The 27,035-nt window shown below is 49.3% G+C and overlaps 1 protein-coding gene across 8 annotated transcripts in view; it reads left to right on the forward strand.

The window, feature by feature from the left end:
- LOC126212970 (zinc finger protein 724-like) overlaps nucleotides 1-27,035 on the forward strand; it is a 132,344-nt gene that overhangs the window by 83,626 nt on the left and 21,683 nt on the right. The window contains exon 6 of one of the 8 annotated variants that reach the window (XM_049940501.1): nucleotides 5,135-5,156. The exons of the other annotated variants lie outside the window; for them this stretch is intronic. Within the exon in view, the coding sequence (XP_049796458.1) occupies nucleotides 5,135-5,141 (7 nt within the window). The 3' untranslated portion in view covers nucleotides 5,142-5,156. Of the gene's footprint in view, nucleotides 1-5,134; nucleotides 5,157-27,035 lie in introns of those variants that run through there. 8 annotated transcript variants of the gene reach the window in all.

Here is a 27,035-nt window from a genome sequence, read left to right on the forward strand (position 1 = left end):
TACGTCTAGATATTATCGGGAACAATTGAATAGAATGTATCAAAGGAATGGGGAATCAATAGAAGCTTTTGTACATCGAATTCGAAAAATTAATGTTAAAACCTGTGAGCTAACGCATTCCGATAGGGTTAATGAAGCCATTCAGCAGGAAGCTGAGCAGAGGGCACTAGACGCATTTTTGTGGGGAATACAACCCGAAACCTCCCGCAAGATTAGGATGGAGTTCCCTAAGACTCTCAATGAGGCAGTCGGAATTACTGTGGCTTTAGAGGAAGTTGAAGCAGTATCAAAGACGCGAGCCAGGAAAGCAGTATTTAATGCAGAAATAAAATGTTTCAGATGTGGTTGGATGGGATGCATTAGACGCAATTGCAAGGAAGTGCAGTGCAGGAAATGCAGACGTTGGGGTCATCGGGAGCGTAATTGCAATGGGTCCTGGCAGAAACATGATAGGAAACCGCAAGGTGGGCCTCACCTCCCTCAGTTAAATGGGGTAGGGGGTGGTGTGTCCACTGTGCAACACCCCCGGTAGGGATTAATGCTAGTGCAGAATCAGTGGCAGATTTTTTTCTGACCGGCATGGTGAGGGGCAGACCGTGCAAATTTTTATTGGATACCGGGTCTCAGGTATCCGTGGCGAGTAGAAGTGTACTCAGTAAAGTATAATTAAAACCACCATGCTGGGCGTTAAGTGGAGTGGGTGGGGGACAGGTGGAGTCACTCGGATCAGTGATGTTAAACTTCAGAGTGGAAATGATGAACTTCCAGGTGAAGGTACAAGTTCTTCCAGTTGTTGGCAGCAGCTATGATGTCATACTGGGATTGGATTTCCAGGTTGTGCATCATGCAAAAGTTAACCCACAGCGTACAGTAGAACTGGACAAAATACAATTTCGCCTAGGTTCTGTGGCCGAAAAACCATTACTGTCGCAAAGAACTGCCCAGACATCGGGTGGGCCACCTAAACTGCGTAAAAGGTCCCTTAGGGTTAACTCGTGCGATACTATACTGAAGGGTACAGGGAAAATAATCTGGGCAGATGTTGGAGCTAGCGTGTCTGTTAATTCGTTGTGTGTCGTTGAACCCTTGTCTGAGAATGAGCTGTTGGATAAAATGAAGTGTTTTACGTTCTGTAGCATGTCCTACATGCGGGAGATAAAAGGAAAAAAGGTTGTGCCTGTCAGTATTAATAATTTTGACCTTGAAGAGGTGCAATTAGCACGGGGTACTGCAATAGCGAATCTGGAGATAATAGGGGAAGATGAACTGGATAAGGATTTTGCAGCAGATTACACAATGCCGGGAGAGTCTGTCAGCTGGCCCGCACTGAGGGGTAAAGTAGCACATTTAAAAGGGCAAGACAGAAGTCGTGGAAAACCTTTTGACGAAACATACAGTTATTTAATTCTAATGGTCCACTGCCCGCCACACCGTTAGTTCAGCATTACATCCCCACTGGGAATGAAGCACCGGTTCATAAACTTCCATATCGTGTTCCAAAAAGCGTACAGCCTGTCATGGAAGAATTTATTAATCAACAGCTTAGGGATGGGATAATAGAAACCAGTAGTAGTCCCTGGTCCGCTCGTGTCGTAAGAGTGGGTAAAAAATCATCTGATGGGGGCAAGGCATATCGTCTTTGTTGTGATTATCGTTTCCTGAATCAAAAAACTGTATCGGATGCATACCCAATGCCTAATATCACTGAAACTCTGGATAATTTGGGTCAATGTCGGTACTTCACGACCTTGGATCTTCGAAGCGCGTACCACCAGTTGGAGGTCGCCCTGAAAGACTGACTGAAGACAGCTTTTTCAACACCTACAGGTCATTTTCAGTATCGGCGAATGCCTTTCGAACTCAAAAATGCTCCGGCAACCTTCCAACGGTTACTAGATAGCGTGTTACGAGGGCTGCAACCTAATCAGTGTATGGTATATTTGGACGACATAATTGTTTTCTCAAAGGACGTGCAAGAACATGTGCACCATTTGCGCGAAGTTTTCGAACGTCTGAAAGCAGCGCGATTAACTCTTCATATGGAAAAATGTCATTTTTTGTTGCAAGAAGCCAGTTATCTAGGTCATATTATAGGACAGGAGGCTGTCCACATGGATCCAAAACTTGTAGAGGCGGTAATGAATTTTCCGACACCTCCAAAAGTAAAGGAGTTGCAGTGTTATTTAGGTCTCGCCAATTTTTACAGGAGGTATATTGCAAAATTTGTGGAAATTGCAAGGCCCCTCACGCAGTTGTTGAAGAAGGGAGCAAAATTTCGCTGGTCAGCAGAATGCGAAGATACTTTTCAAAAGTTAAAGATGTTGACATCTAGTCCGGTTTTGGCTTTACCAGATTTTAGCAAACAGTTTATATTATCTTGTTACTCTAGCGATTTTGCTTTGGGTATTCTATTATCGCAGGAAATAGATGGGCGGGAACACCTGACAGCATATGCCTCCAGACGGCTAAAAAATGCAGAAAAATTTACTCAACAACCGAGAAGGAGTTATTGGCATTAATTTTCGGAATAACCTATTTCCGGTGTTATTTGTATGGAAGACGTTTCAGGGTGATTAATGACCATGCAGCACTTAAGTAGTTGTTAGGGCTTAAAGACCCAACAAATAGATTAACTAAGTGGGCTTTGCATCTTAGTGAGTATGATTTTGAAGTGATACATCGACCGGGTAAATCACATGGAAACGCTGATGGTCTGAGCCGTAAAGTATGCGCCATAGAATGCACAGGAATAAATGAGAACGAATGGACGGAGGCACAAACTGCTGAAACAGATTGTCAACGATTTACCTTGCAGCGACAGTTTGTCGTGGATGACGGGATATTGTACCATACAGCTAGGAACGGTCCACGCATAGTCGTACCAGAAAAATTGCGAAGCGAAATTTTAAGGCAAGCACATGATTCAATGTGTTCTGGTCATTCGGGTCGAAGAGCAACGGAAAGGAGGGTAGCACAGAGTTATCAACGCGTAGGCAAGGTGTCGATCAGTACATAAAGAATTGCATTCTGTTTGCTCAACGGGCGGAATTGAGTCATTAGAAAATTGTGTTGCAAGGACTACCGGAAGCGGATAGACCTCTCAAAGTACTTGGCGTAGACGTCTTAGGACCGTTTGTGCAAACACCAGCGGGTAATCGCTATGTTTTAACAATAATATACCCTTTTTCGCGCCATGTGTCTGACAGCCATTCCAGACCAGGGAGCCGAAACCATGGCTCACGCCATGGTACATCAATGGATATTGAAATTCGGAACACCTGAAACTATAATTACAGATCAAGGGTCAATCTTTGTCTGATTTGATGAAACAGTTATGCAAGTTGTTTCATGCAAAGAAATTGAGAACGAGCATTTACACCCACAGGCTAATGGTCGGACTGAGAAAGTTCATCGTACAATAGCTAAAATGTTATGTTATTATGTAAATTCGCAACACAACAATTGGGATACCTTATTGGCGTTTGTAACTGCGGCGTATAACTCAAAAGTGCATGAAAGTACAGGATTGCCTCCATATGAAGTAATGTTCGGTCAGAAGATGCCATCTCCTTTTGAATTGCTCAAGACCCCACCAGGAACCGATATTTCGGCGGTTAAGGATTTATCCACAAAGTTGAAAACAATCTCGTGGCAGGTGAAAAAAATGAACACTAAAGTGTTAGAGAGACAGGACAAAGTTCACAATGGAAAGGCGGCTTTACCCAATTATCATGTAGGGCAATGGGTGATGACTAATCCGTATGTGCCAAAAGGCAAAACGAAAACATTTGTATCCCATTATCAAGGTCCTTTCCAGGTGATCGAGATGACATCGCTGGTGAATGCCAAATTACAGCTTCCAACGCTCCCTACTATTGTGCATGTGAGCTGAATTAGGCCTTTAAAGGGGATTTTTGAGGAACTGCCTTCATTGTCTGCAGTAACTTCTAGTGGAGAGAAAGATGAATCTAAGAAAAAGAATAAGTAAGGAGTAGATAAACAAGAAAACAATGTTAATTGTTGAAGCGATCAGACATGCTGTTATGCTCGTAGGCCACGTGTAAAAAGGAAGAGCTAATATGAGTTGTTTTTCTTTTGTTTCTCAGAAGGCGTGACGTTCTGGTAAGACCAGCAGTTCCAGCGTCATGGGTTGCGCTGAAGAGGGAAGAAGGAAGGTGTGCACTATCTCTCAGCATAGTTATTCTGTTTTGCTGTTGCAACTTAGCTGAAGCTTTGAAGGTGCGTCGTATATAAGTGGTGTTTTGTTCTCGCGACAAGGGGACGTAATTATGTCCGGACATCAATGGACCTTAAGGGTGGACTGTAATATTTGGGCGGTTGAAGACGAAATCTGTGAATTAGAGCATACATTTAATGAACTTCATTCCATGGTGGCTAATCAGTCAAGGTTTAATGACACACAGGGGCAATATCAGCTACTACGAACAGCTTTTGCACGGTTACAAGCTCAGTTGCAGCAAACTGCAGGGTTAATCCCACACATCCGTAGGGAAACAGGATGGTTAGACAAGGGTGGCCGTATCCTAAAAACTGTTTTTGGGACCTCTGACGCAGTAGATATTTCAAGTTTTAATGAAACACTGCAGCAGATACAGGATAATGTGAATAGCACATTAGACCCAACTCTGCTCGCCTCTTTGGACCGGATGCGAGCAGCTCAGGATCGACGTATAACTATGGAACATCTTTTTCAACGAGTGCACAAGTACTGTAATGAGCATAAGCAACACTTACTAGTTATTGGATCATCAACCACCGCCACCTATATTTTTATCTTTGTCGTAGAATTAGTGTACTATCGGCTCAAGAGGAAGGTGGCCCTTCCAACCTTTAACCTAAGGGTCCAGACAAAATCACTGAACAGTTGTGAGGCACTGCAGCAGAACACGGAGTAATGTTTATAGACAAAGATTAGACTGAGGATAAAAGTGAATGATTCCAGTGTAAATAGTGAATCAATCGTATTTTGTGGTGTTTGTGAAGTGGACTATAGTTAGTTTGACTTTTTGGTTGAAATCAGGGACAAATTCTTTTCATACGAGGGAGGAATTGTAGAGGACAAAGGGTTATTTTTAGGAAATACTATGCGAAATCGTGATTTAGTGTGTTTCAGTGCGTGATGCGCCAGCCTCACAGCAAACGGCGGACGAAGGCCAGTCAGCACATTATGCAGTTTTGCAATGAGCATTGGTATGTGTGTAAGTGCGCGGCAGCCATCAGAATGCAGCATTAGCAGAATTACGCAGATGCAGGCTGCGTGTGGTGCGGTTGCATTAGCCAACTCATAGAGAACCTTCTAATAAACACGCTGCCGCGTAACCGGCGGATTCAGCAGCGGCCTGCACTATTTAAGGGCATCAGAGGTGGGTGTCGGCATTCAGTTCTACCGATTGGGTGTTCAGTCACTGTCACGTCGTCGTCATCAGTGGCGCTGTCCTTGAGGACTGGCTGGCGGAGGGTGTTGCCCGCTGCTGCACTGGCGACTCCCGGCGTCGTCAAGAGCTGCCGCATCAGCAGGGGGGCGAGCTGGGCTGGGCCTCATGCCGCTGACCTCCTACCGCCTGCACAGCTGCTGACAGAGTGCGGCATTGCGTTCCCCGGACTGCGTGCATCAGTACGTCTTCACCACGACACGAGCGGTGAGGCTGAGCTACCAGAAAATGTATTGGAAGAACCAACAATAAGAAAAGGAAGATTGCTAAAAACAGCCACATTCTTCTACCCAGCCATGCCCTACATGCCCTACAACCCCGACCATGTCACCCGCTCCGGTCATCCTGTTACGTAGGGAAACAAGTGGAGGCAGCTCAGCCGATACCCTCTCAGAATCATGAATGCTACAATGTTGCTATTACTATGAGGGATGTAGACCATGCTCTCACTTCATCCAGATCATTTGCCCTAGACAGTGTTAACATTGAGATGTTGCAGCATTCTCTTGTAGGTCGGCACCTCCTCCTTTGTAGGTACAATTATATTTTGGCAGATTGCATGTTTGCTAGATGCTGATGTGAAGTCAATGTCATACCCAACCTAAGCCTTTCTTCTCTCACCAGCTGTGTTTCCAGGATGATGGAAGATATGATTCATGGGCAGATGGTTTTGTGGCTTGAGTCTGCCCAACTGCTAAGCACTGCACAGTGTGGATTTCGAGCATGCTGTTCTGCGTTTGACCATGTTTTCACTTCGTCATCCGATATCATGAATGGTTTCCTGTGAAAATAAGACTATGGCCATATTATTTGATTCGGAAGAAGTCCGATAAATCTGCTGGAGGACTGGTATCATCTGTAGTCTATACATGTGGGGCTTCAGAGGCCATCTGCCCCATTTACTAGAGGAAGTTTTGAAAGATGTTTTCCCAAGGTTTATATTGTTTGGCCTTGTCCTGCACATTTATCCAGGAAAATGGGATGCCTGAATGCTCGTCCTGGGTATCATTGTCTTTGCTATCCCCTTTAACCATATTATGGGCTGCCTCCCACCAAGTATCTATTGCAGTTCTACGTCAACATGTCTCCTTGAGCAGCGTCTTCAGCGTCATTCCTATCGTCTTTTCTCATGGAGCATGGGCAGTGGCTTTCACTTTTCCACTGCCACAATCTTTTGTATAAGTATTTGGCGGTGGAATGAGTTTCTTACACTATCTTTACATCTTGCGCCTTGTGCTCTTTCGTTCACTGAAACAGGAAATTCCTGGAGCTTATGTTTGATAGGAAACTTCCTTCATCCGCCCATGTATCGTACTTGGCTGTACATAGTACCCAATCCCTCAGTGTCCTACATCTCCCAAGTGGTATTTCCAGAGGAACGGATCAGACAGCCCTCCTCCATTTCTTGTGATCCCTTGTCCATTCATAACTAGACTGTGGGTGTTTAGTTCATTCCTCTGCACCTCTGTTCATCATATGCTGTCTGAACACACTCCATGATGGAATACGTTTCTCCAGTGGCTGCTTTTTCACCAGCCCAGTTGAGAGTCTGCAGAAGACGCTGGACTGCTAGTCATACTGGTATGATGTCCTCCTCAGTGGATAGGCATGCCATTTCTCTTTCACACCTGGGGACTCATCCTATTCCATCTTATTTGATGACTCCTTTGCCTGCCAGTATGGGGATCGCCATTCTTCCCTGTTACCTCCTGGAGTTCGCTTTTGGCTTCAGGTTACCTCCCACGTTCCTGATGCTTGTTAACCCTTCGCCATCTTGACTTCATGTAGCTGCCCATGTTCATCGTGGACTTCATTTTCTTAACTTTTATAAGCAGGGAAAAAATGCATAAATGGTATGGATTAATCTATTGTCAGGGTACAAAATTCGTTGCAATATTACGCTCTGCACAAATTGTACTGACTGGCAGTATGTCCACCAGTTGATAACTCAAACATTTTACCAATATTATGCATCATCACTTGTTTTTTCGAGAAACCTAGTGGCCATCCTGTTTAATATTTGTGACGAAAGTCTGTAATGTGTTTTGTTTTCATCTCTGATTTAAACATAACATTTGCATGTACCTCAAATCCTTTAAAAATATGTATCAAGTATACATTTGAATTGTCAATGTTGCAAGGGCCAGGAGGTATTGTCACAATTTCCCCATTCCCTAGATGCAATTTATTATTAATTCTGTGGTGATGGCTATGCTTTTGTGTGTTTGCAGTCCAGTCAATGCTGTACATCACTACCCCCTGCTCCTATATTGCAGGAAATTTGTTTTCAATTTATACCAATTGTGATTAGAGTGAACGTCATTACATCGTAGCTTAAAATTATGTGGAGACTTGCATACTGCTTGTTTTTATGCAATTTTGAGGAAAAATATCAGGCAGAAATATCCTCAGGTATGAACTGAAGTCATGGTAGTGTCGAACATTGTAAAACAACTGATTCCTATTGGTGAAGTGACAACACAATTCTTCAGGTGGCCTTAAATCACCAAGAGCTCCATACCCCCACCAATATCTAAATTGACAGTTCCATGTTTCTTGGATTTCCACACTGTCTCAAGCAATGTGTCCTACACTGATTTAAAATTTTCTGACGAGATTAGGCTGATCTAAGAGTGTTTGTAATCCTTCTCTCCAGTACCATTGCTGTGGGCCTTTTTAAAATATCCAATCCAAGCCATTTCCTGTATTTTAAATATAGGCCTTAACCGATAGTGATGGCCTCCATGGTCATTATGCTTTTTAGCTGTTTGTATTTGCTTTTCGCTTTTTTGGGCGTTCTTTACTGCTTGGAATATGATAGCAGCTCTCCTAGCTTATGTAACCAGAGCTGACAGCCCAGCAAATTTAGGTATCAGGAACAAAATTATTCCACCAGATGTCTTTGTTATTGGTAGGAATCTGGGCGTTTTAACACATCGCTTCCTTCCTACTTTTTGCCGCTATCACCATTGATTTGATGCAATTTCTTAAACACCCCATAGGTTGTTCTTGTTTAGTGTGCAGTGAGCTGCATTCATTATTGCTTGAAGTTTAGTCCAGTACCCAATTTAAATTCTAGAAAACATTGCCTTATCAACCACATAAGCAGAAATAGGTTGTCCTACATCAATATCCATCCCTTGACATACCTGTGCAGACTTATCAATGAATATTTAGTCTGCAATATAATTATATTCATTTGTAGTGGAGGCAATGTTGTGCTTTTTGCATACATTGTCCAGAACCTTAAAGCCCTTATCACCATAAGCCAGACAACTCTTTCGTGGACACGTGCGTAGCGAGCACGGGACCCCGAGCTAATGTGGCCCTCCTTCCTTTCTGGGCTGCATACCTTCCCTTTCCGCATCCTTACCCGTCCCTCATCTTCGCCCTCCCCCCCTCGCCTCTGGTTCTTTCCTTCCCTTTCTCCCCCTCTGGGAGTATGGTTTGTGCCTACGTCTGGAGACGGACGCTCGAAACTGTTACAAACTCCTTGCTTTCAACACTAGCAAGTCTTCGTCCTTCCTCTGTCCTTCTCTTTTCCTTCCCTCTTCTCTTTGCTCTTTTCTCCGCTGCGGCGTTTGAGACCCCTCTTCTTTCCTTTCCTTTCCCTTTCTCTTTTTTCCTCCCTGTGCGTGTCTGAAGGCCGACCCACGCATTTCGATGCTTAGCCGGTGACGGGGTAACGCGTAATTCCCCGCCCCTAGTAGACAGGTAGGACACGTACGTACCCCCTGGTAACGGCCAGGCCCAGGGAGGGGTGATTACCCGAGCTGATACCTTCCGAAAGTGCCGATTGGTCCCTCCGTCCGTTTGTCGGGAGGTGTGACCTGAGGTGTGAACAATCACTCAAGGTGGGAGTGCCCTCAGGGAGGGCCCCCACAAGGGGGGAGTGAGCCATCGGAGACGCCGGTAATCATGGGGGATTCTTCCGCAATGGTTTCCTCACCTTCCACTATGTGTGCTCACAAGCGTAAGTTCACTGCGTCTCAGCCACAGACAGTTCTTCCATTGTTGCCACAGTTCCTTGTTGTTTCTCAGTCTGACGAAGGTCACGACTTCTCCACGGTCAACGCTTTCATTATTCAGAACGGTGTCAACGAAATTGCAGGTCCTGTAAAGTCTTGTTCCAGATTACGGAATGGCACCCTGTTGTTAGAAACAGTCAGTGCCCTCCAGGCACAAAAATTGCTGCGTACTTCACTGCTCCACACCTTCCCTGTCCGGGTTGAAGTGCACCGCACTTTAAATTCCTCGCGTGTAGTCGTTTATACACGCTCCCTCAATGGATTGTCTGACGAAGAAATTCAGCACTACCTGTCTGACCAGGGCGTAACGGCTGTTCATAGAGTTATGAAAAGGGTTGACACAAACATCATTCCAACCTGCACTAACTTCTTGACATTTGACAAAGTTCAACTCCCATCGAAAATCAATGCAGGCTATGAGATAATTTCCGTTCGCCCTTACGTCCCAAACCCTACGCGTTGCCATCGATGTCAGCGGTTCAATCACACCAGACAGTCCTGTTCCAATCCGGCCAAATGTGTTACGTGTGGCAAGGATGCCCATGAGGGTGCTCGTCCACCTCCATCCCCTCGCTGCATCAACTGTATGGGTGACCACGCTGCTTCCTCTCGAGATTGCCCCGTTTTTAAGGACGAAAAGCTCATCCAGGAAATTAGAGTGAAGGAAAAGGTGTCGACCTTTGCTGCTCGAAAATTATTCGCCAGTCGACAGCCCACCATGCCTCAGACAGGCAAATACAGCACTGTCCTTGCTTCTCCTCGGCCAACAAAGGAGGCGGCCACGCAGACTTGCGACCTCACCTTTAGTGCCACGGTCGTCAAATCGGCCAGCGCAAAGATCGCACGTTCAACATCACCACTTCCGCCTGCCCACTCTATGGCTCACCCTTCGTCGGGTTCTGCTAAATCTCGAGCCCAAAAGTCAGACACCAAGTCTTCGAAAAAAGAGCAATTTCACACCCATCGGTTCCTCCTTCATCTAAACATCATACTTCCAAGAAGGCTACAAAGAAACCCAGTTCCTCTCCTTCTCCGCCTAGGCGTGTCCCATCTACAGCGCCACCTGGCGGAAATCGCCCTCGGCCGTCTTCTGTGTCGCCAAGGCGCACTGCTGGTGGCTGGTCAACAGGCTGATCGCTGGTGGCAGGAGCTGCTCCTGAACAACCTATGGATCAGGATCTTCTGCCTTCGGCTGAATGCCATTCCATGCTGTCGGTCGCAAGCTCTAAGCAGTCGTTGAGTTGACAGCACCCTTGGTCACAATCCTCCATTTTCTGTTCACCCTATGTCCATTATCCACTGGAATATCCGCAGCATTCGAGCCAATCGGGATGAATTGTCGATCCTCTTAAGATCCTACTCGCCGGTCATCTTCTGTCTTCAGGAAACAAAGCTGCATCCCCATGACCGCTTTGTTCGCCCTCGTTTTCAGTCTGTCCGATATGACCTCCCCTCTGTTGAAGGCACTCAAGCCCATGATGGAGGACTCATGATTCTTCTCCATGATACTCTCCATTATCACCCAATCCCCTTAAACACTTCATTCCAAGCTGTCGCCGTCCGTCTTTCCCTTTCTGGATACACGTTCTCTCTTTGTACTGTATGCATTCCATCGTCCACACCAATGGCACGAGCTGACCTCCTTCATCTTCTTGGTCAACTTCCACCCCCCTATTTGCTGGTTGGGGACTTCAATGCCCACCACCCGCTTTTGGGATCTCCACATCCTTGCCCACGTAGCTCCCTATTGCTAGACGTCTTCCACCAAGCGGATCTAGTTTGCCTCAACACTGGGGTCCCCACATTTTTGTCTGCCTCCACGACAAATTTATCTCATTTGGACCGTGCGATGGGTACTGTTCCGCTAGCTCGGCGCTTCGAATGGTTCGCCCTTGATGAAACACACTCGAGTGACCACTTCCCATGTGTCCTTAGACTGCAGCCTCATCTGCCATATATGCGCCCGCGATGCTGGAAGTTTGACCAAGCCGATTTGACACTTTTTTCTTCTCTAGCGACATTCGATGACCGTCGCTTTCCCAGCGTCGACGATGAGGTCACACATATTACCGACGTTATTCTTACAGCTGCGGAACGTTCAATACCACGCACCTCCGAATTGCCCAGGCGCCCCCCAGTTCCTTGGTGGTACGAGGCATGCCGTGACGCAATACGTGAGCGGCGACGTGCTCTTCGCATTTTCCGTCACCATCCTACTTTGGCCAACTGTATGCTCTATAAGCAGCTCCGTGCGTGATGCCGTCGCGTCATCCACGATAGCAAGAAGGCAAGCTGGAAATTCTTTATTAGCTCATTTAACACCTTCACTCTCTCCTCGGAAGTTTGGAGTCGGCTTAGACGGTTCTCAGGCGCGCCTAGTTTCTCCGCGGTCTCTGGGCTCACTGTCGCGCATGATACGTTAGTGGACCCCGTCGCAATTTCTAACTCATTGGGTCAGCACTTTGCTGAGATTTCGAGCTCTTCAAATTACCCGCCAGCATTTCTCCTGAAGAAACGTGCAGCGGAAGTGCGACATTTTGCTTTCTCCTCTCAAAATCACGAAAGCTACAATACTGTTTTCTCCATGCGGGAACTCCAACATGCCCTCTCTTCTTCTCGCTCCTCCGCCCCAGGACCGGATGGTATCCATGTCCAAATGTTGCTGCATTTATCAACCCATAGTCTGCGTTACCTCCTTCGCCTTTATAATCGAATTTGGACCGACAGTACTTCTCCCAGACGATGGCGGGAAGCTATCGTCGTTCCCGTTCCGAAACCTGGAAAGGACAAACATCTCCCCTCTAGCTATCGCCCCATCTCTCACGAGTAGTGTCTGTAAGGTTTTGGAGCGTATGGTGAATTACTGTTTAGCTTGGTGGCTGGAATCCCGCAGTCTTTTAACACCTGCCCAATGCGGATTCCGAAAGCATCGTTCTGCAGTTGACCATCTTGTTGCTCTCTCCACTTACATCATGAACAATTTTCTCCGGAAACGCCAAACGGTAACAATATTTTTTGGTCTGGAGAGAGCATACGATACCTGTTGGAGGACAGGCATCCTCTGCACACTGTTCTCTTGGGGCTTTCGAGGCCGGCTGCCCCTTTTTCTTCGCGAATTTATGGCAGAGCGCACATTTAGGGTGCGGGTGAACACTACTCTCTCCCGTACTTTCTCCCAAGAAAACGGGGTACCCCAGGGCTCAGTGCTGAGTGTTGTACTGTTTGCCATCGCTATAAATCCAATTATGCATTGTCTCCTTCCTGATGTCTCGGGCTCCCTCTTTGTGGACGATTTTGCGATCTACTACAGCTCTCAACAGACCAGCCTTCTTGGACGACGTCTTCAAGGATGTCTCGATCACCTCCACTCTTGGAGCATCGAAACCAGCTTCTGTTTTTCTCCCAGTAAGACCGTTTGTGTTAATTTTTGACGACATAAGGAGTTTCTTCCGCCCTCCTTACATCTAGGTCCTGTCAACCTTCGGTTTTCAGACGTCGCTAAATTCTTGGGTCTTATGTTTGACAGAAAACTGTGCTGGTCCTCCCACGTTTGCTATCTTTCGTATTGCTGTCTGCGATCCCTTAACACCCTCCGTGTCCTGAATGGTACCTCCTGGGGAGCGGACCGAGTGGTCCTTCTCCGCCTCTATCGCGCCTTAGTGCGCTCGAAATTGGATTATGGAAGCATAGTCTACTCCTCTGCTCGGCCGTCTATTCTTTGGCGTCTCGACTCTATCCACCACCGTGGATTACGTTTAGTGTCTGGAGCTTTTTACACTAGCCCTGTGGAAAGCCTTTATGCTGAGACTGCTGAACCTCAGCTGTCCACTCAGCGAGCAGTCCTGAGTCGTTATGCTAGCCATCTGTCTTCCATGCCTGCTAATCCAGCCCATGACCTTTTTTTCGATGCCTCCTTTGATGTAGGGTATGCAGGCCGCTCCTCCTTCCTACTACCCCCGGGAGTCCGCTTCCGTCAACTGCTCCATTCTCTTTCCTTCCGCTTTCCTACAACCTTCTTGACAACTTGGGGTACAGCACCGCCTTGGCTCCGCCCCCGGATCTGCCTGCTCCATGACCTTTGTCGATTTCCCAAGGATGGTACCCCTTCACTTGTTTATCGTCGGGCATTTGCTGCTCTATGTGCACAAATGACGGACGCCACATTTATTTACACCGACGGCTCGAAAACATCGTTAGGTGTAGGGAGTGCCTATATTGTTGGCGACACCCCAAATCAGTTTCGGCTTCTCGACCAGTGTTCGGTATATACTGCGGAGCTTTACGCTGTTCTCCAGGCTGTTCACTACATCCGCCACCATCGGCGGATGCAGTACGTTATCTGCTCAGATTCTCTCAGCTCTCTCCTCAGTCTCCAAGCTCTATCCTGTGCACCCTCTGGTCCACCGGATTCAGGACTGTCTGCGCTTGCTCCACCTGGGGGGCGTCTCAGTGGCGGTCCTCTGGCTCCCGGGACACGTTGGTATCTGTGGAAATGAGGTGGCCAATATTGCAGCCAAGGCTGCAGTCTCTCTTCCTCGGCCAGCTATTCCATCGATTCCTTTCTGCGATCTACGGAGCGTTTTATGTCGTCGTGTTGTTCATTTATGGCACGCGCATTGGTCAACACTTCCCCATAATAAATTTCGGGCAGTGAAAGCTCTTCCTTGCGCTTGGACTTCTTCCTCCCGAACGCGTCATCGGGAGGAGGTAATTTTAACTAGACTCCGGATAGGGCACTGTCTTTTTAGCCATCGACATCTTTTAAGCGGCGATCCTCCCCCACTCTGTCCCCACTGCTCTCAGCTGTGGACGGTAAGACACCTTTTAATTGAATGCCCCTATTTTAATCCGTTATGCGCCCGTCTACAGCTATCGCCTGATCTATCGTCGATTTTAGCAGATGACACGCGCTCAGCCGACCGCGTTCTCCAGTTTATTAGTGCCAGTGAAATGACGTCAGTCATTTGAAGCTTTTTTGGGGACAACCAACCCCTTTCTGTAGTGGATTTTTAAGCCTTCCTTCTGCTTTTAGTTTCTCCAATTTTCTGACTTTGTTCCCATTGCTGCTGGTTTTCAATTTCGGTTTTTTACTGTTTCCTTAGTCACGGGCTGGGCGCTGATGACCATAGCAGTTTTGCGCCATAAAACCAAAACAAACAAAAAAACCATAAGCCAGGCGCTATTTCAATTTTTTTCCAGCTCCACAGAAATTGTATCGAGAGATACAAAGTTCTAATGGCAGTTACTCGAGAATACCACCTTCAACTCCGTGGTGTTTCCTAGCACCCATGTCACACTACTGCATGGTTTGAGGTTTGCTTTTCATATTACATAGCAAATTTAGTGTGTTCACCCAGCTGTTGAGCTTTGATGAGAAACTAAGACATTTCATCAATGCCCTGTTCACTCGACATTTTATGACCTGCTCTATGAGGAACATATTGGGTTTAAAGATTTTCTGTAATTCGTTTCTGATACCAATAGGTTTGTTCTTAATAGAAGGGTTAATAATGTGATTATACTTGCAATGATTTCTGGCTGTATGTTCAGCCATTTGCACTTATGTTGAAGATTAAATTGCTTCCACATTAGTTTTTTGATTGTCAAGTTCAACCATTTGGCAGTACTAATTTCCAAATGGGAGAATGTTGAATTGTGATTTATCCCACATCATTCCAATTCTGCTTTGAAATGCCTCTCGTAAACTTCACTTATGTGGTATGCCTCAAGGTTATTGGGCAGTCAATATACTCCTGTCTGCAACAATTGTTCAGAAACCTCTGAAACCACCTTCCCAGTCTTCACCTTCAAAGGTAAGCCCATGCGAAATTGGAATGTGTGTCTGACCATTAGAATGTACTTTAAACCATTATTGGTTTGTAAGTAGTCTTGCATATTTAAGAGGTCAGCCTGCCATACATAATCCATTCCTCGTATTATCAGAAATATTCTGCATGCAAGTCTGTAAAGCTCATGAACAACTCTCTCCACAATTACTCGACGATGCATATTTTTCGAAGCTCAGATAAGCTCGATTCTCTGCACCGGCTGGAACTGTAAGCAGTCGTAATTGATTTACGATTTCATTTGGTTATCATAATATATATTCTCTGGAGATAGATTGTTAAGTCTTCTATACTGAACTTCGACTATTTTACCCGCACTATGTGGAGCTGCTACAGCTGGTTTAGTTGGTTATGGTGGTAACTAGTTTATTTACATTGAAATGGAGGGGTTTTATAAACTTACTTATAGCTGGGCGTATAAACTAACTTGAATAAGATCATAATTCAGTGCTCACTTCTGTTAATGTTGAATCATACATTTCCACTTCCATCAATGCAGAGAATGCATCATGGAGTTGAGCTATGGTAGTTTCCAATGGGTGGAGAGTTTGGCAAACTGTCGACAACAGATCACTGCACAGTGTGTCATAAAGTTGGAGGCTATGTGATTGCCTTCTTTGCCAACACATTAGCTCATCCTGTACTGCATTTCATTAAAATGTAAAAAATCTGCTCCTTCGTAGCCATCTGCTCCTGTAGATCTGTGCTCCCTCTGTTATTAAATATTTTAACTGTACCAACTGAATGCCCTACAGAAATAGTAACATCGGGGGGAACAAACTTTCCTGTGGAGCAAGGTTGAACTCTGCTCTGACACATTGCATGGTCAATGTCATTCATCTAAGGAGAAGTATACTTTGTCATCACTAAATTGATAGTTTTCAAGTACTACCACCCTATTTGATATTACACTGACACTGGTTGCTTACACTCACTGATATTCAAACAGTTGGTTTGATTGAACAACATTATGTTGACACCAGACGTCTGCTGCTGTAACGACTTCGCCTTTCCTGCAAGGAAAGCACATTGTGTTAGCTTATTTGCTCATTTTCTCTGTTCATCAGCATGAGCATTAATACTTGAACTGGCTCAGAACAGGGACTTTTGATGCATAACTTGACATAATTATCCTTTGATGTTTGTTACCAGTGAGCGATTTATTTATCAGTTGCTGTTAGTATATTTTCGCGTCATCTACTATTATTGTAGTGATAATTGTGGTGGTGATCTTCAAATCCCGTATTTTGTGCACATTTGTGTACTTATCAGGCACATTTATGCACTTTATTAACTGTGTAGTGCATAGAGCCACTGTCTGCATTGCATCACTCACTTGTTTTGTGTTACTTGCAGTACTTAGATCGCAAAATCCAGTGATAGCTCTCATAGTAGCAGCAGTAGCACATCAGAGTACTGTGAGCTGGTGCATGTTTTCGTTAGAAGCGAGTTACTTTAAATTTTGTCAGTGTTCCTTACCTTCAACTCGTGTGTGTGTGTGTGTGTGTGTGTGTATATTTACCATGCCAACTCTGGCATGGGCAGATATAGTAATTGCTGTGAACTAAGTTCGTGATACTTCGCTCACAGCTCCAGGCAGTGTCTTCCACCGATTGGTCCATTGCTGTAGTCACCTTGGGTACTGCCCACACTGAGATTGACCTCTCACTTGTTTGTGAGTGGGAAGTCATTCCAGTGTGTGAGTGGCAGTGAAAGAATTTCCATGTTGCCAATCAGAGAGCCTGCTCAGTTCATCTGATGAAAAGATTTGGGTGCTGCCTATGGCTGCTGAAATCTAAAAGCCAGATGAAATCACTTGCCATGTTCCAGAGGAAGCCTCTCAGCATGCTAGACTGGGCGTTTGCAGTAGTATTACTGTTAATTGGAAACTCTCATGTTAGGTGTGTAGTGGAGCCATTTAGAGATATGGCTGCATAGGACTGGAAGGAATCCATTGTGCTTTCTGTGTGCATAGTGAGAGGGGGGAGGAATGGTTGCTTCCGGATGCCATGAGAAGTGTGGCCTAGTCAGCTGTAGGTGGTGGCTCACATTGGTGCTGACAAAATGTACCACGTTGGATTGGAAGAGATTATATCTAGTTTCAGGCGACTACCTGAAATAGTACTGCTCCCAGTCTCGTTTACGAGATGAAGGTGGAGCCCACCATTTGTAGCATCATGGGCACAACTGAAAGTGGTTCTTTGGTACAGAGCGGAGTGAAGGTCTGAATCAGAGTCCCAGACGGTTCTGCAACTGTGTAGGTTGCAGATTCCTCGACTAGTGCTAAAAGGTGGTAGTTCACGATTTCTGCTAAATTGGTCAGGAATCCATTACACAAAGGAAGCAGTTCCACACGAGACTGGGGGATGTGTAGGGGAGACTGGGGGATGTGTAGGGGAGACTGGGGGATGTGTAGGGGAGACTGGGGGATGTGTAGGGGAGACTGGGGGATGTGTAGGGGAGACTGGGGGATGTGTAGGGGAGACTGGGGGATGTGTAGGGGAGACTGGGGGATGTGTAGGGGAGACTGGGGGATGTGTAGGGGAGACTGGGGGATGTGTAGGGGAGACTGGGGGATGTGTAGGGGAGACTGGGGGATGTGTAGGGGAGACTGGGCTTTTTTAGGTGAGATGGTCTCGGATGAGTGCAGAAAGTGCGTCAGTTTCAAATATTGCAAGTAGACAACCGAAAAAGGGTAGATAAAACCACAATAAGTACTGTAGTTGTAAATTGTCGTAGCTGCATTAGAAAAGAACCAGGGCTCAGTGCTAAAAGAAAGCACTCTACCTCAAATCGTTATAGGTATGGAAACGAGTAAAGCTGAAAATGCTTCAAAAGACTTAACCATGTTCATAAACGATCTGTGTTGTATTGGTCATGCTCTCTCGCTCCCCCTCCTGCTCTCCCCCTCCCCCTCCAGCACTCTCCCTCCCCCTCCCCCTCCAGCACTCTCCCTCTCCCTCCCCCTCCAGCACTCTCCCTCCCCCTCCAGCACTCTCCCTCCCCCTCCAGCACTCTCCCTCCCCCTCCAGCACTCTCCCTCCCCCTCCAGCACTCTCCCTCCCCCTCCAGCACTCTCCCTCCCCCTCCAGCACTCTCCCTCCCCCTCCAGCACTCTCCCTCCCCCTCCAGCACTCCCCCTCCCCCTCCAGCACTCTCTCCCCCTCCCCATCCAGCACTCTCCCTCCCCCTCCCCCTCCAGCACTCCCCCTCCCCCTCCAGCACTCCCCCTCCCCCTCCAGCACTCCCCCTCCAGCACTCCCCCTCCAGCACTCCCCCTCCAGCACTCCCCCTCCAGCACTCCCCCTCCAGCACTCCCCCTCCAGCACTCCCCCTCCAGCACTCCCCCTCCCCCTCCAGCACTCCCCCTCCCCCTCCAGCACTCCCCCTCCCCCTCCAGCACTCCCCCTCCCCCTCCAGCACTCCCCCTCCCCCTCCAGCACTCCCCCTGCCCCTCCAGCACTCCCCCTCCCCCTCCAGCACTCCCCCTCCCCCTCCAGCACTCCCCCTCCCCCTCCAGCACTCTCCCTCCCCCTCCAGCACTCTCCCTCCCCCTCCAGCACTCTCCCTCCCCCTCCAGCACTCTCCCTCCCCCTCCAGCACTCTCCCACCCCCTCCAGCACTCTCCCACCCCCTCCAGCACTCTCCCACCCCCTCCCCCTCCTGCGCAATCCCTCCCCCTCCCCCTCCAGCACTCTCCCTCCCCCTTCCCCTCCAGCACTCTCCCTCCCCCACCCCCTCCAGCACTCTCCCTCCCCCGCCCCCTCCACCACTCTCCCTCCCCCGCCCCCTCCAGCACTCTCCCTCCCCCGCCCCCTCCAGCAATCCCCCTCCCCCTCCAGCACTCTCCCTCCCCCTCCCCCTCCAGCACTCTCCCTCCCCCTCTCACTCCCCCTCCTGCTCTCTCCCTCCCCCTCTCACTCCCCCTCCCGCTCTCTCCCTCCCGCCCCCTCCCTCCCCCTCCCGCTCCCTCCCTCCCCCTCCCGCTCCCTCCCTCCCCCTCCCACTCTCTCCCTCCCCTTCCCGCTCTCTCCCTCCCCCTCCCACTCTCTCCCTCCCCTTCCCGCTCTCTCCCTCCCCCCCAGGGGGTCCACAACTCTTTTGTGGATACGTGCGTGGCGAGCACGGGGCCCCGAGCCATTGCAGCCTTCTTTCTCTCCCGGGCTGCATTTCCTTTTCCTTCCCCTCCTTTCCCCTCCTTGCTCCTTTCCCCTCGCCCTCTCCTCTCCCACTATTGGTGTCCTTGTTTATGTTGGCCCCGCTATCCTCCTGGTTCTGTTGGTTTTACTCTCTGGCTTTGTTGCGTACTTATCTCCTCTTTTTGGCATTCCTTGGTCCTCCTCTGGGGTTTGACCTCCATTCCAAAATTTCTCTTCCGTAGTGTGAGCCATTTGGGGAAGAGCACCTTACCTAGTGTCTCCGACGTGCGCCCTCCTAGTCCATTCCACCTTTTCTTTCACGTCGTGGTCTGATGCTAGGGTGCATAGCCAGCACGGTAGCCAGCCCGTGTGGTGGGGTCGCTATGTACCCTTTTGGTTGAGCCCCCTGAACACACAGGGATCACACTTCTGATACCTGAGCTGTGACCTCCTCATGCATGCCTTGGAGTGGTTGCTCGTCATCCTGGAGCATCGGAACTCCCGGCAATGGCCGCCGTGCCAGACGGCCCTTGCTGTGGCTGGGTGGCGCCCGTGAGGAGAGCCCCTGATCGGAGTGGGTGGTATCAGGGCGGACGCTATGCAGATGAAACGCATAAGGGTCCAAAACTCTGGCCGTTCTGCGGCCGTCTCTCTGCGTGGTACTGATTCCTCAAGTGCTGCTTCTCTTGCCCCTTCGGCCTTCCCTTCCATGGCTACCCCCTGGGAAGAGGGTCAGGCCCGTCGTCTAGGGGCAAAACCTTTCCCCCGTTATCTAGTTTGCACCAGGACTGATGGAGATACTTTCACCAGTGTCAAGCCTTTATTCTTTGTGGAACACATTGAAGACAAGTTTGGCGAAGTGGACTCCCTGAGCAAGATGCGGTCGGGTTCGTTGCTGATTAAAACTACTTCAGCTGCCCAATCTGCGGCCCTTCGTGCCTGTACCCATCTTGGCACAATTCCTGTGTCTATTACCCCTCACCAGTCTCTAAATATGGTACAAGGTGTGATTTTCCACAGGGACCTCATCCTTCAAACTGATGAGGAACTTCGGGACAATCTCGCACGGCGGGGTGTTCACTTTGTTCGGCGTGTTCAGAAGGGTCCTAAAGATAACCGTATTGATACTGGTGCCTTTATCCTGGCCTTTGAAGGGGATACCCTTCCTGAGAAAGTTAAGATTATGGTCTATCGCTGTGATGTGAAGCCGTACATCCCACCTCCTATGCGGTGTTTTAAGTGCTTGCGTTTTGGCCACATGTCTTCTCGCTGTTCCCAGGACCCTCTCTGTGGTGACTGTGGACGTCCACTCCATGAGGGGAGTCCCTGTGTTCCCCCTCCTGTATGTGTAAATTGTCGTGGTAGTCATTCTCCACGTTCACCAGATTGCCCAGTTTATAAGAAAGAAAAAAAGATCCAAGAGTATAAGTCCCTCGATCGTTTAAGCTACACAGAGGCCCGTAAGAAATATGCACGACTGCACCCTGTGTCTATGACATCGAGTTACGCCTTGGTTACATCTTCCCCCCTTCCCCCCCCTTCCTTACCCCCATCCCGGACCCCACTCCTCCCCCCCTCCCCTGCGGCTCCCACACCTTCTCCTCTGGGTGCTGCTCCCCCTCCCCAGCCGGAGAAGTGTCCCACTCCTTCGGCGTCTGCCGGTCAAGGGCGCCTCTCCCGGGATGCCCCTTCCCGGCATCTTTCAGGTCAAAGGTCTGCTGCCGCGCGGCGACCGCGAGAGCCGCGGTCTGTCGGCCCCCAGGTCGCCCGGTCTCTTTCTGTTCCTGATCTTGCTGCAGCTGGCCCCTTTATGCCACACAGCCCTCCTCGATCTCAGCCTGAAAAAAAGAAGAAACATAAGTCCCGGGACAAAGAGCCTCTGGTGTCACCGGAGGTCCCTTCCCCGACTTCACAACTGGATTCTGACCTGTCGTTTATGGATGTCGCCCCCTCCTTGTCTGTGACGGGTGGGGACCCGGCAGTATGACTGGATTTAGCGTGTTCAGCCCTCATTTAAACCATCGTTCTGTGGTTCTCCAATGGAATTGTAATGGCTACTATCGACACCTTCCGGAATTGAAATCCCTTCTTTCGTCCTACTCTGCAGCTTGTGTGGTTCTCCAGGAATCACATTTTACTGATGCTCACTCACCGACCCTCTGTGGGTTCCGTGTTTTCTGTCGCAATCGGGTCGGACCCTTGCGGGCTTCTGGTGGCGTTTGTACGTTGGTCCGTACCGACATTGCTGGCACGTGGATTCCTCTCCAAACTACATTGGAAGCGGTTGCTGTTAGGGTCCACTTAGACTCTGCAGTCACCGTTTGCAATCTTTATCTCCCTCCTGACAGGGCTCTTACACCTGCTGCCTTAACCACCCTTCTTCAGCAACTTCCTCCTCCCTTCCTCCTCCTTGGGGATTTTAATGCTCATCATCCTTTGTGGGGCAGTGCCTTTCCATCTAGACGAGGTCTTCTTATAGACCAATTTATTGCAGACCACGACCTGTGTCTTCTTAATGATGGCTCCCCTACTCATTTCAGTGCTGGTCATGGTACCTTTTCTGCCATTGATCTTTCTCTTTCTTCTCCCTCTCTCCTCCCTTCATTACACTGGTCGCCACACGACGACCTTTGTGATAGTGACCATTTCCCGTTGATTCTCACGCTCCCTTCGCGCTCCCCGATGGACAGGTTACCTCGTTGGTCTTTCCACCGCGCCGATTGGCCTCTATACACTGCACAGGTCGAGTTTTCTCCCTCTTTGTCGGGTTGTATTGATGACGTCCTACGTGACGTGTCTGACGCGATTGTTCGCGCTGCTAACGTTGCTGTCCCGCGCTCATCTGGACTATTTCGTCACCGGCAAGTCCCGTGGTGGAGTCCGGCCATTGCCATTGCCATCCGTGATCGCCGTCGAGCTTTGCAACACTTCAAGAGGCACCCATCCGTAGCCAGCCTTACTACTTTTAAACGCCTTCGCGCTAAAGCCCGTTATTTAATCAAACAGAGCAAGCGGATATGTTGGGAACGATTCGTTTCTTCCCTTGGTTCCACTGTCCCTCTGTCACGGGTATGGGCTACACTTCGCTCTCTCCAAGGTTTCCATCGGCAGTCCACCCTACCAGGCCTTCACCTCCCAGATGGCATTTGTACGGACCCATTAGTTATCGCCGAACATCTTGCGACCCATTTTGCAGTGGCATCGGCGTCAGCCTCCTATCCCGCTGCTTTCCTTCATCACAAACAGCAGGCTGAAGCTCTCACCTTATGTTTCACCACTTGTGAGTCAGAATCTTATAACGAACCTTTTACTGAATGGGAATTTCTTTCTGCTCTATCTTCGTCTCATGATACGGGCCCTGGCCCAGATTCCATTCATAACCAACTGCTTCAACACCTCAGTGCTCCACAACGGCAACATCTTCTTCGGGTGTTTAACCGTATCTGGCTCCAGGGTGACTTCCCTTCTCAGTGGAGGGATAGCATTGTGGTTCCTGTCCTTAAGCCTGGTAAGAACCCCCTATCTGTTGACAGCTATCGGCCAATTAGTTTGACCAATGTTGTTTGTAAGTTACTTGAACGGATGGTAGCCCGTCGGCTCACTTGGGTCCTCGAATCTCGGGATCTATTGTCCCCTTACCAGTGTGGCTTTCGCGAGGGACGATCTCCAATCGATCATTTACTTCGCTTGGAATCCGCAGTTCGGCAGGCTTTTTCCCAGCGCCGCCATTTGGTTGCAGTGTTTTTTGACCTTCGCAAGGCCTATGACACGGCCTGGCGCTATCACATCTTACTAACCCTTCATCAGTGGGGTCTTCGGGGCCCACTCCCGAATTTTATCCGCCAGTTCCTGATCCATCGGTCATCCAGAGTTAGAGTTGGTACTGCTTTTAGTTCTCCACGGACCCAGGAGACGGGCATCCCACAGGGCTGTCTTGCACCCTTCTTTTCCTCATTGCTATCAATGGACTTGTGGCCTCTGTCGGTCCCTTGGTCGCCCCTGCCCTGTATGTGGATGATTTCTGCATTTGGGTTAGTTCCTCCTCGATGGCATCTGCAGAACGGCAGCTCCAGGTGGCTATACGGCGTGCCTCTGCATGGACCCTCTCACACGGGTTTCAATTCTCTCCTTTAAAATCGCGGGTGGTCCACTTCTGTCGCCGTACTACGGTCCACCCTGATCCAGAGCTCTATCTCGCTGCACAACGATTGCCTGTGGTTTCACAGTTTCGTTTCCTGGGTCTTCTTTTCGACAACAAGCTCACTTGGTTGCCCCATATCAGACTCCTGAAGGTAGGATGTTTACGTAAACTCAATGTCCTTCGCTTCCTTGCCCACTCCTCTTGGGGTGCGGACCGTTCTCTCCTCCTCCGTCTTTATCGTGCTCTAGTTCTGTCTTGTTTGGACTATGGTTGTCAAGTTTATGGTTCAGCTGCTCCTTCCACACTGCACGTGCTGGATCCAGTCCACCATCGTGGTATCCGTTTGGCCACCGGTGCCTTCCCTACTAGCCCTGTTGATAGTCTCCTGGTTGAAGCTGGGATCCCACCCCTTTTTGTTCGGCGGTCCCAGCTTCTGGTGTCTTATGCCCTCACTATCCGTTCTTCTCCCTCTCATCCTTCCTATTCTATCCTGTTCCCAGACCATGGACGTCGCCCACCCGACTCCCGCCCTCGGGCGGGTTTACCGGTTGGGCTGCGCCTTGCGTCTCTTTACCGTGATTTTCAACTTCCTTCTTTGTCCTGTCTTCCTCGCTCCCTCCCCTCCACCCCTCCTTGGTTAGTTCCTCGGCCTCGAATTCGGATGGATCTCCGCCGCGGTCCGAAAGATTCCATCCCCCCGGTGGTGTTTCGTTCCTTTTTCCGCAAAATTTTATGGGAGTTTCGGGATGCTGTTGTTTTTTACACTGATGGCTCTAAATCTGCTGATCATGTTGGGTATGCCTTCACGTCCTCTGTTGGAACGGAAAATCATCTGCTGCCACCTACATGTGGGGTGTTTACTGCGGAATTGATGGCAATTTCCCGGGCCCTTACCTTTATTAAGCAATCCCAACACAACCGCGTTTTGTTATGTACGGACTCGATGAGTGGCCTTCTTGCTATTGACCGGTGTTTTTCGCGCCATCCCTTGGTCTCTGCCATCCATGACCATCTCGCTGATGTTCACCGTGCTGCTTGTTCCATTGACTTCCTATGGGTCCCTGGCCATGTGGGTATCCCGGGAAATGAGCTCGCTGATCGTTTGGCTGGGGGAGCAGTTACTTACCCCCCGTTTCCTGTAACCCCTCCTGCAGCGGATTTACGGCTTCACATCAAATCCCACTTCGCGCAGTCATGGGCCAATTCTTGGGAGGCTACTCCACTGTCTAATAAACTTCGTGCAATTAAGGTGACACCGGGCCCATGGCGTTCTTCCTTTCGCCTCTCCCGAAAGGACTCGACCACACTGTGTCGTCTCCGCATTGGTCATACCAGGCTGACCCATGGTTTTCTTTTGCGTGATGAGCCACCCCCGCTATGTGGTTGTGGAGCCTTCCAGTCAGTGGCCCACATTTTGGTTGAATGCCCCCTTCTTTTGGCTCTGCGTACTAAGTACAGACTCCCCCACACTTTACCTTTGATGTTGGCTGACGATTCCCGGATGGTCTCTCTGGTTCTCTGTTTCCTCCGGGAGAGTGGTTTTTATTCTCAGTTTTAAGGTTTTTAATCTCTCTGGTGTTGGGGCAGGGCGGTGAGTGTTTTGGTGTCTCCCACTGTAGGCAGTGTTTAGAGATTCCCGATTCACCTCCCTGACCGGAATCCTCTTTTCTTCCCCTTTTACTCTTTTTACCCTTTTTTAAGGCTTGGTTAGTCTTTTTGTTCCCATACGTATTTTCTGCATTATAGCAGTTGTACCTTTTAAGTCACAGGTGGTCTTGCCTATGCTGTTTCAGCATAGTGTTGGGTTCGTTCTCTTGCCGACTTCCCTCATTTGTTTTTACCAATGACAACGTGACTGCCCTTTACGTTTTTTCCCTTTTTCCGTTTTATTGTTCTGACTTTTCTGAGATGTCCCGTTAGCAGAATGGAGTATATTTGAAACAAGGGACTGATGACCTCGCTGTTTGGTCCCTTAAACCTCAAACAACCAACCAACCAACCAACTCTCCCTCCCCCTCCCCCCTCTCCAGCCCCCTCCCCCTCTCCCTCCCACTCTCTCCCTCCCTCCCTCTCTCCCTCCCTCTCTCCCTCCCTCCCTCTCCCCCTCCCTCCCTCTCCCCCTCCCTCCCTCTCCCCCTCCCTCCCTCTCCCCCTCCCTCCCTCTCCCCCTCCCTCCCTCTCCCCCTCCCTCCCTCTCCCCCTCCCTCCCTCTCCCCCTCCCTCCCTCTCCCCCTCCCTCCCTCTCCCCCTCCCTCCCTCTCCCCCTCCCTCCCTCTCCCCCTCCCTCCCTCTCCCCCTCCCTCCCTCTCCCCCTCCCTCCCTCTCCCCCTCCCTCCCTCTCCCCCTCCCTCCCTCTCCCCCTCCCTCCCTCTCCCCCTCCCTCCCTCTCCCCCTCCCTCCCTCTCCCCCTCCCTCCCTCTCCCCCTCCCTCCCCCTCCCCCTCCCTCCCTCTCCCCCTCCCTCCCTCTCCCCCTCCCTCCCTCTCCCCCTCCCTCCCTCTCCCCCTCCCTCCCTCTCCCCCTCCCTCCCTCTCCCCCTCCCTCCCTCTCCCCCTCCCTCCCTCTCCCCCTCCCTCCCTCTCCCCCTCCCTCCCTCTCCCCCTCTCTCCCTCCCCCCATCTCCCTCCCGCTCTCTCCCTCCCCCCATCCCCCTCCCGCTCTCTCACTCCCCCTTCCCCTCCCGCTCTCACTCCCCCTTCCCCTCCCGCTCTCTCCCTCCCCCTCCCCCTGCCGCTCTCTCCCTCCCCCTCCCGCTCTCTCCCTCCCCCTCCCCCTCCCTATTTATGATCCTCTTAAGCATCATCTCATTCTCGTTTCCGAGATTCAAAAGCTCTTCACAGATTGAGATGAACTGTGGGATGAAGTTGGCTGCAACACGATGCATTTCAAGATGCTGTGTCAGGATTTCATGAGATGATCCAACAGAAATATTAGTCTTCTGCAGTCTCTCTGACAGTCATTCTTCTATTGGGATGCACAATTTCTTTCACGTCCCCAACATCAGCATCACTGGTACATGTTGTGATGGGTATCCTGAATGAGGGTCATTTGTAAAATGTGTCCGGCCACATTTAAACTATGTTAACTATTCGTAAAACTGAGTATGGCTTAAGCACTGACCACCGTAGGGTTCGTGCATCAGTTGTGTCTCTCTAAAGGTTTTCTTGATTTTAATGCAAAATTTAATGCATCTTTGATGATTTTCTGACTATGCCATCTCGAAATTCGCAAACTGTGTTACATAATCTACTCAATACAGCACTGAACAATAACAGACATAAAACAATGAAAATTCTGGCACACCCGCATTAAACACAAGCATGTGCAGGGATGCCAACTGCATTTCGCTCCAAGACGCCATTGGCGCGAAATTACGAATGTTCTGGAATTTTTTGGACAGCCCTTGTATATGGCAACTCCACCTCTTTC

This window comes from Schistocerca nitens, chromosome 11 (assembly GCF_023898315.1).
Source record: "Schistocerca nitens isolate TAMUIC-IGC-003100 chromosome 11, iqSchNite1.1, whole genome shotgun sequence".
Classification (NCBI taxonomy): Eukaryota; Metazoa; Arthropoda; class Insecta; order Orthoptera; family Acrididae; genus Schistocerca; species Schistocerca nitens.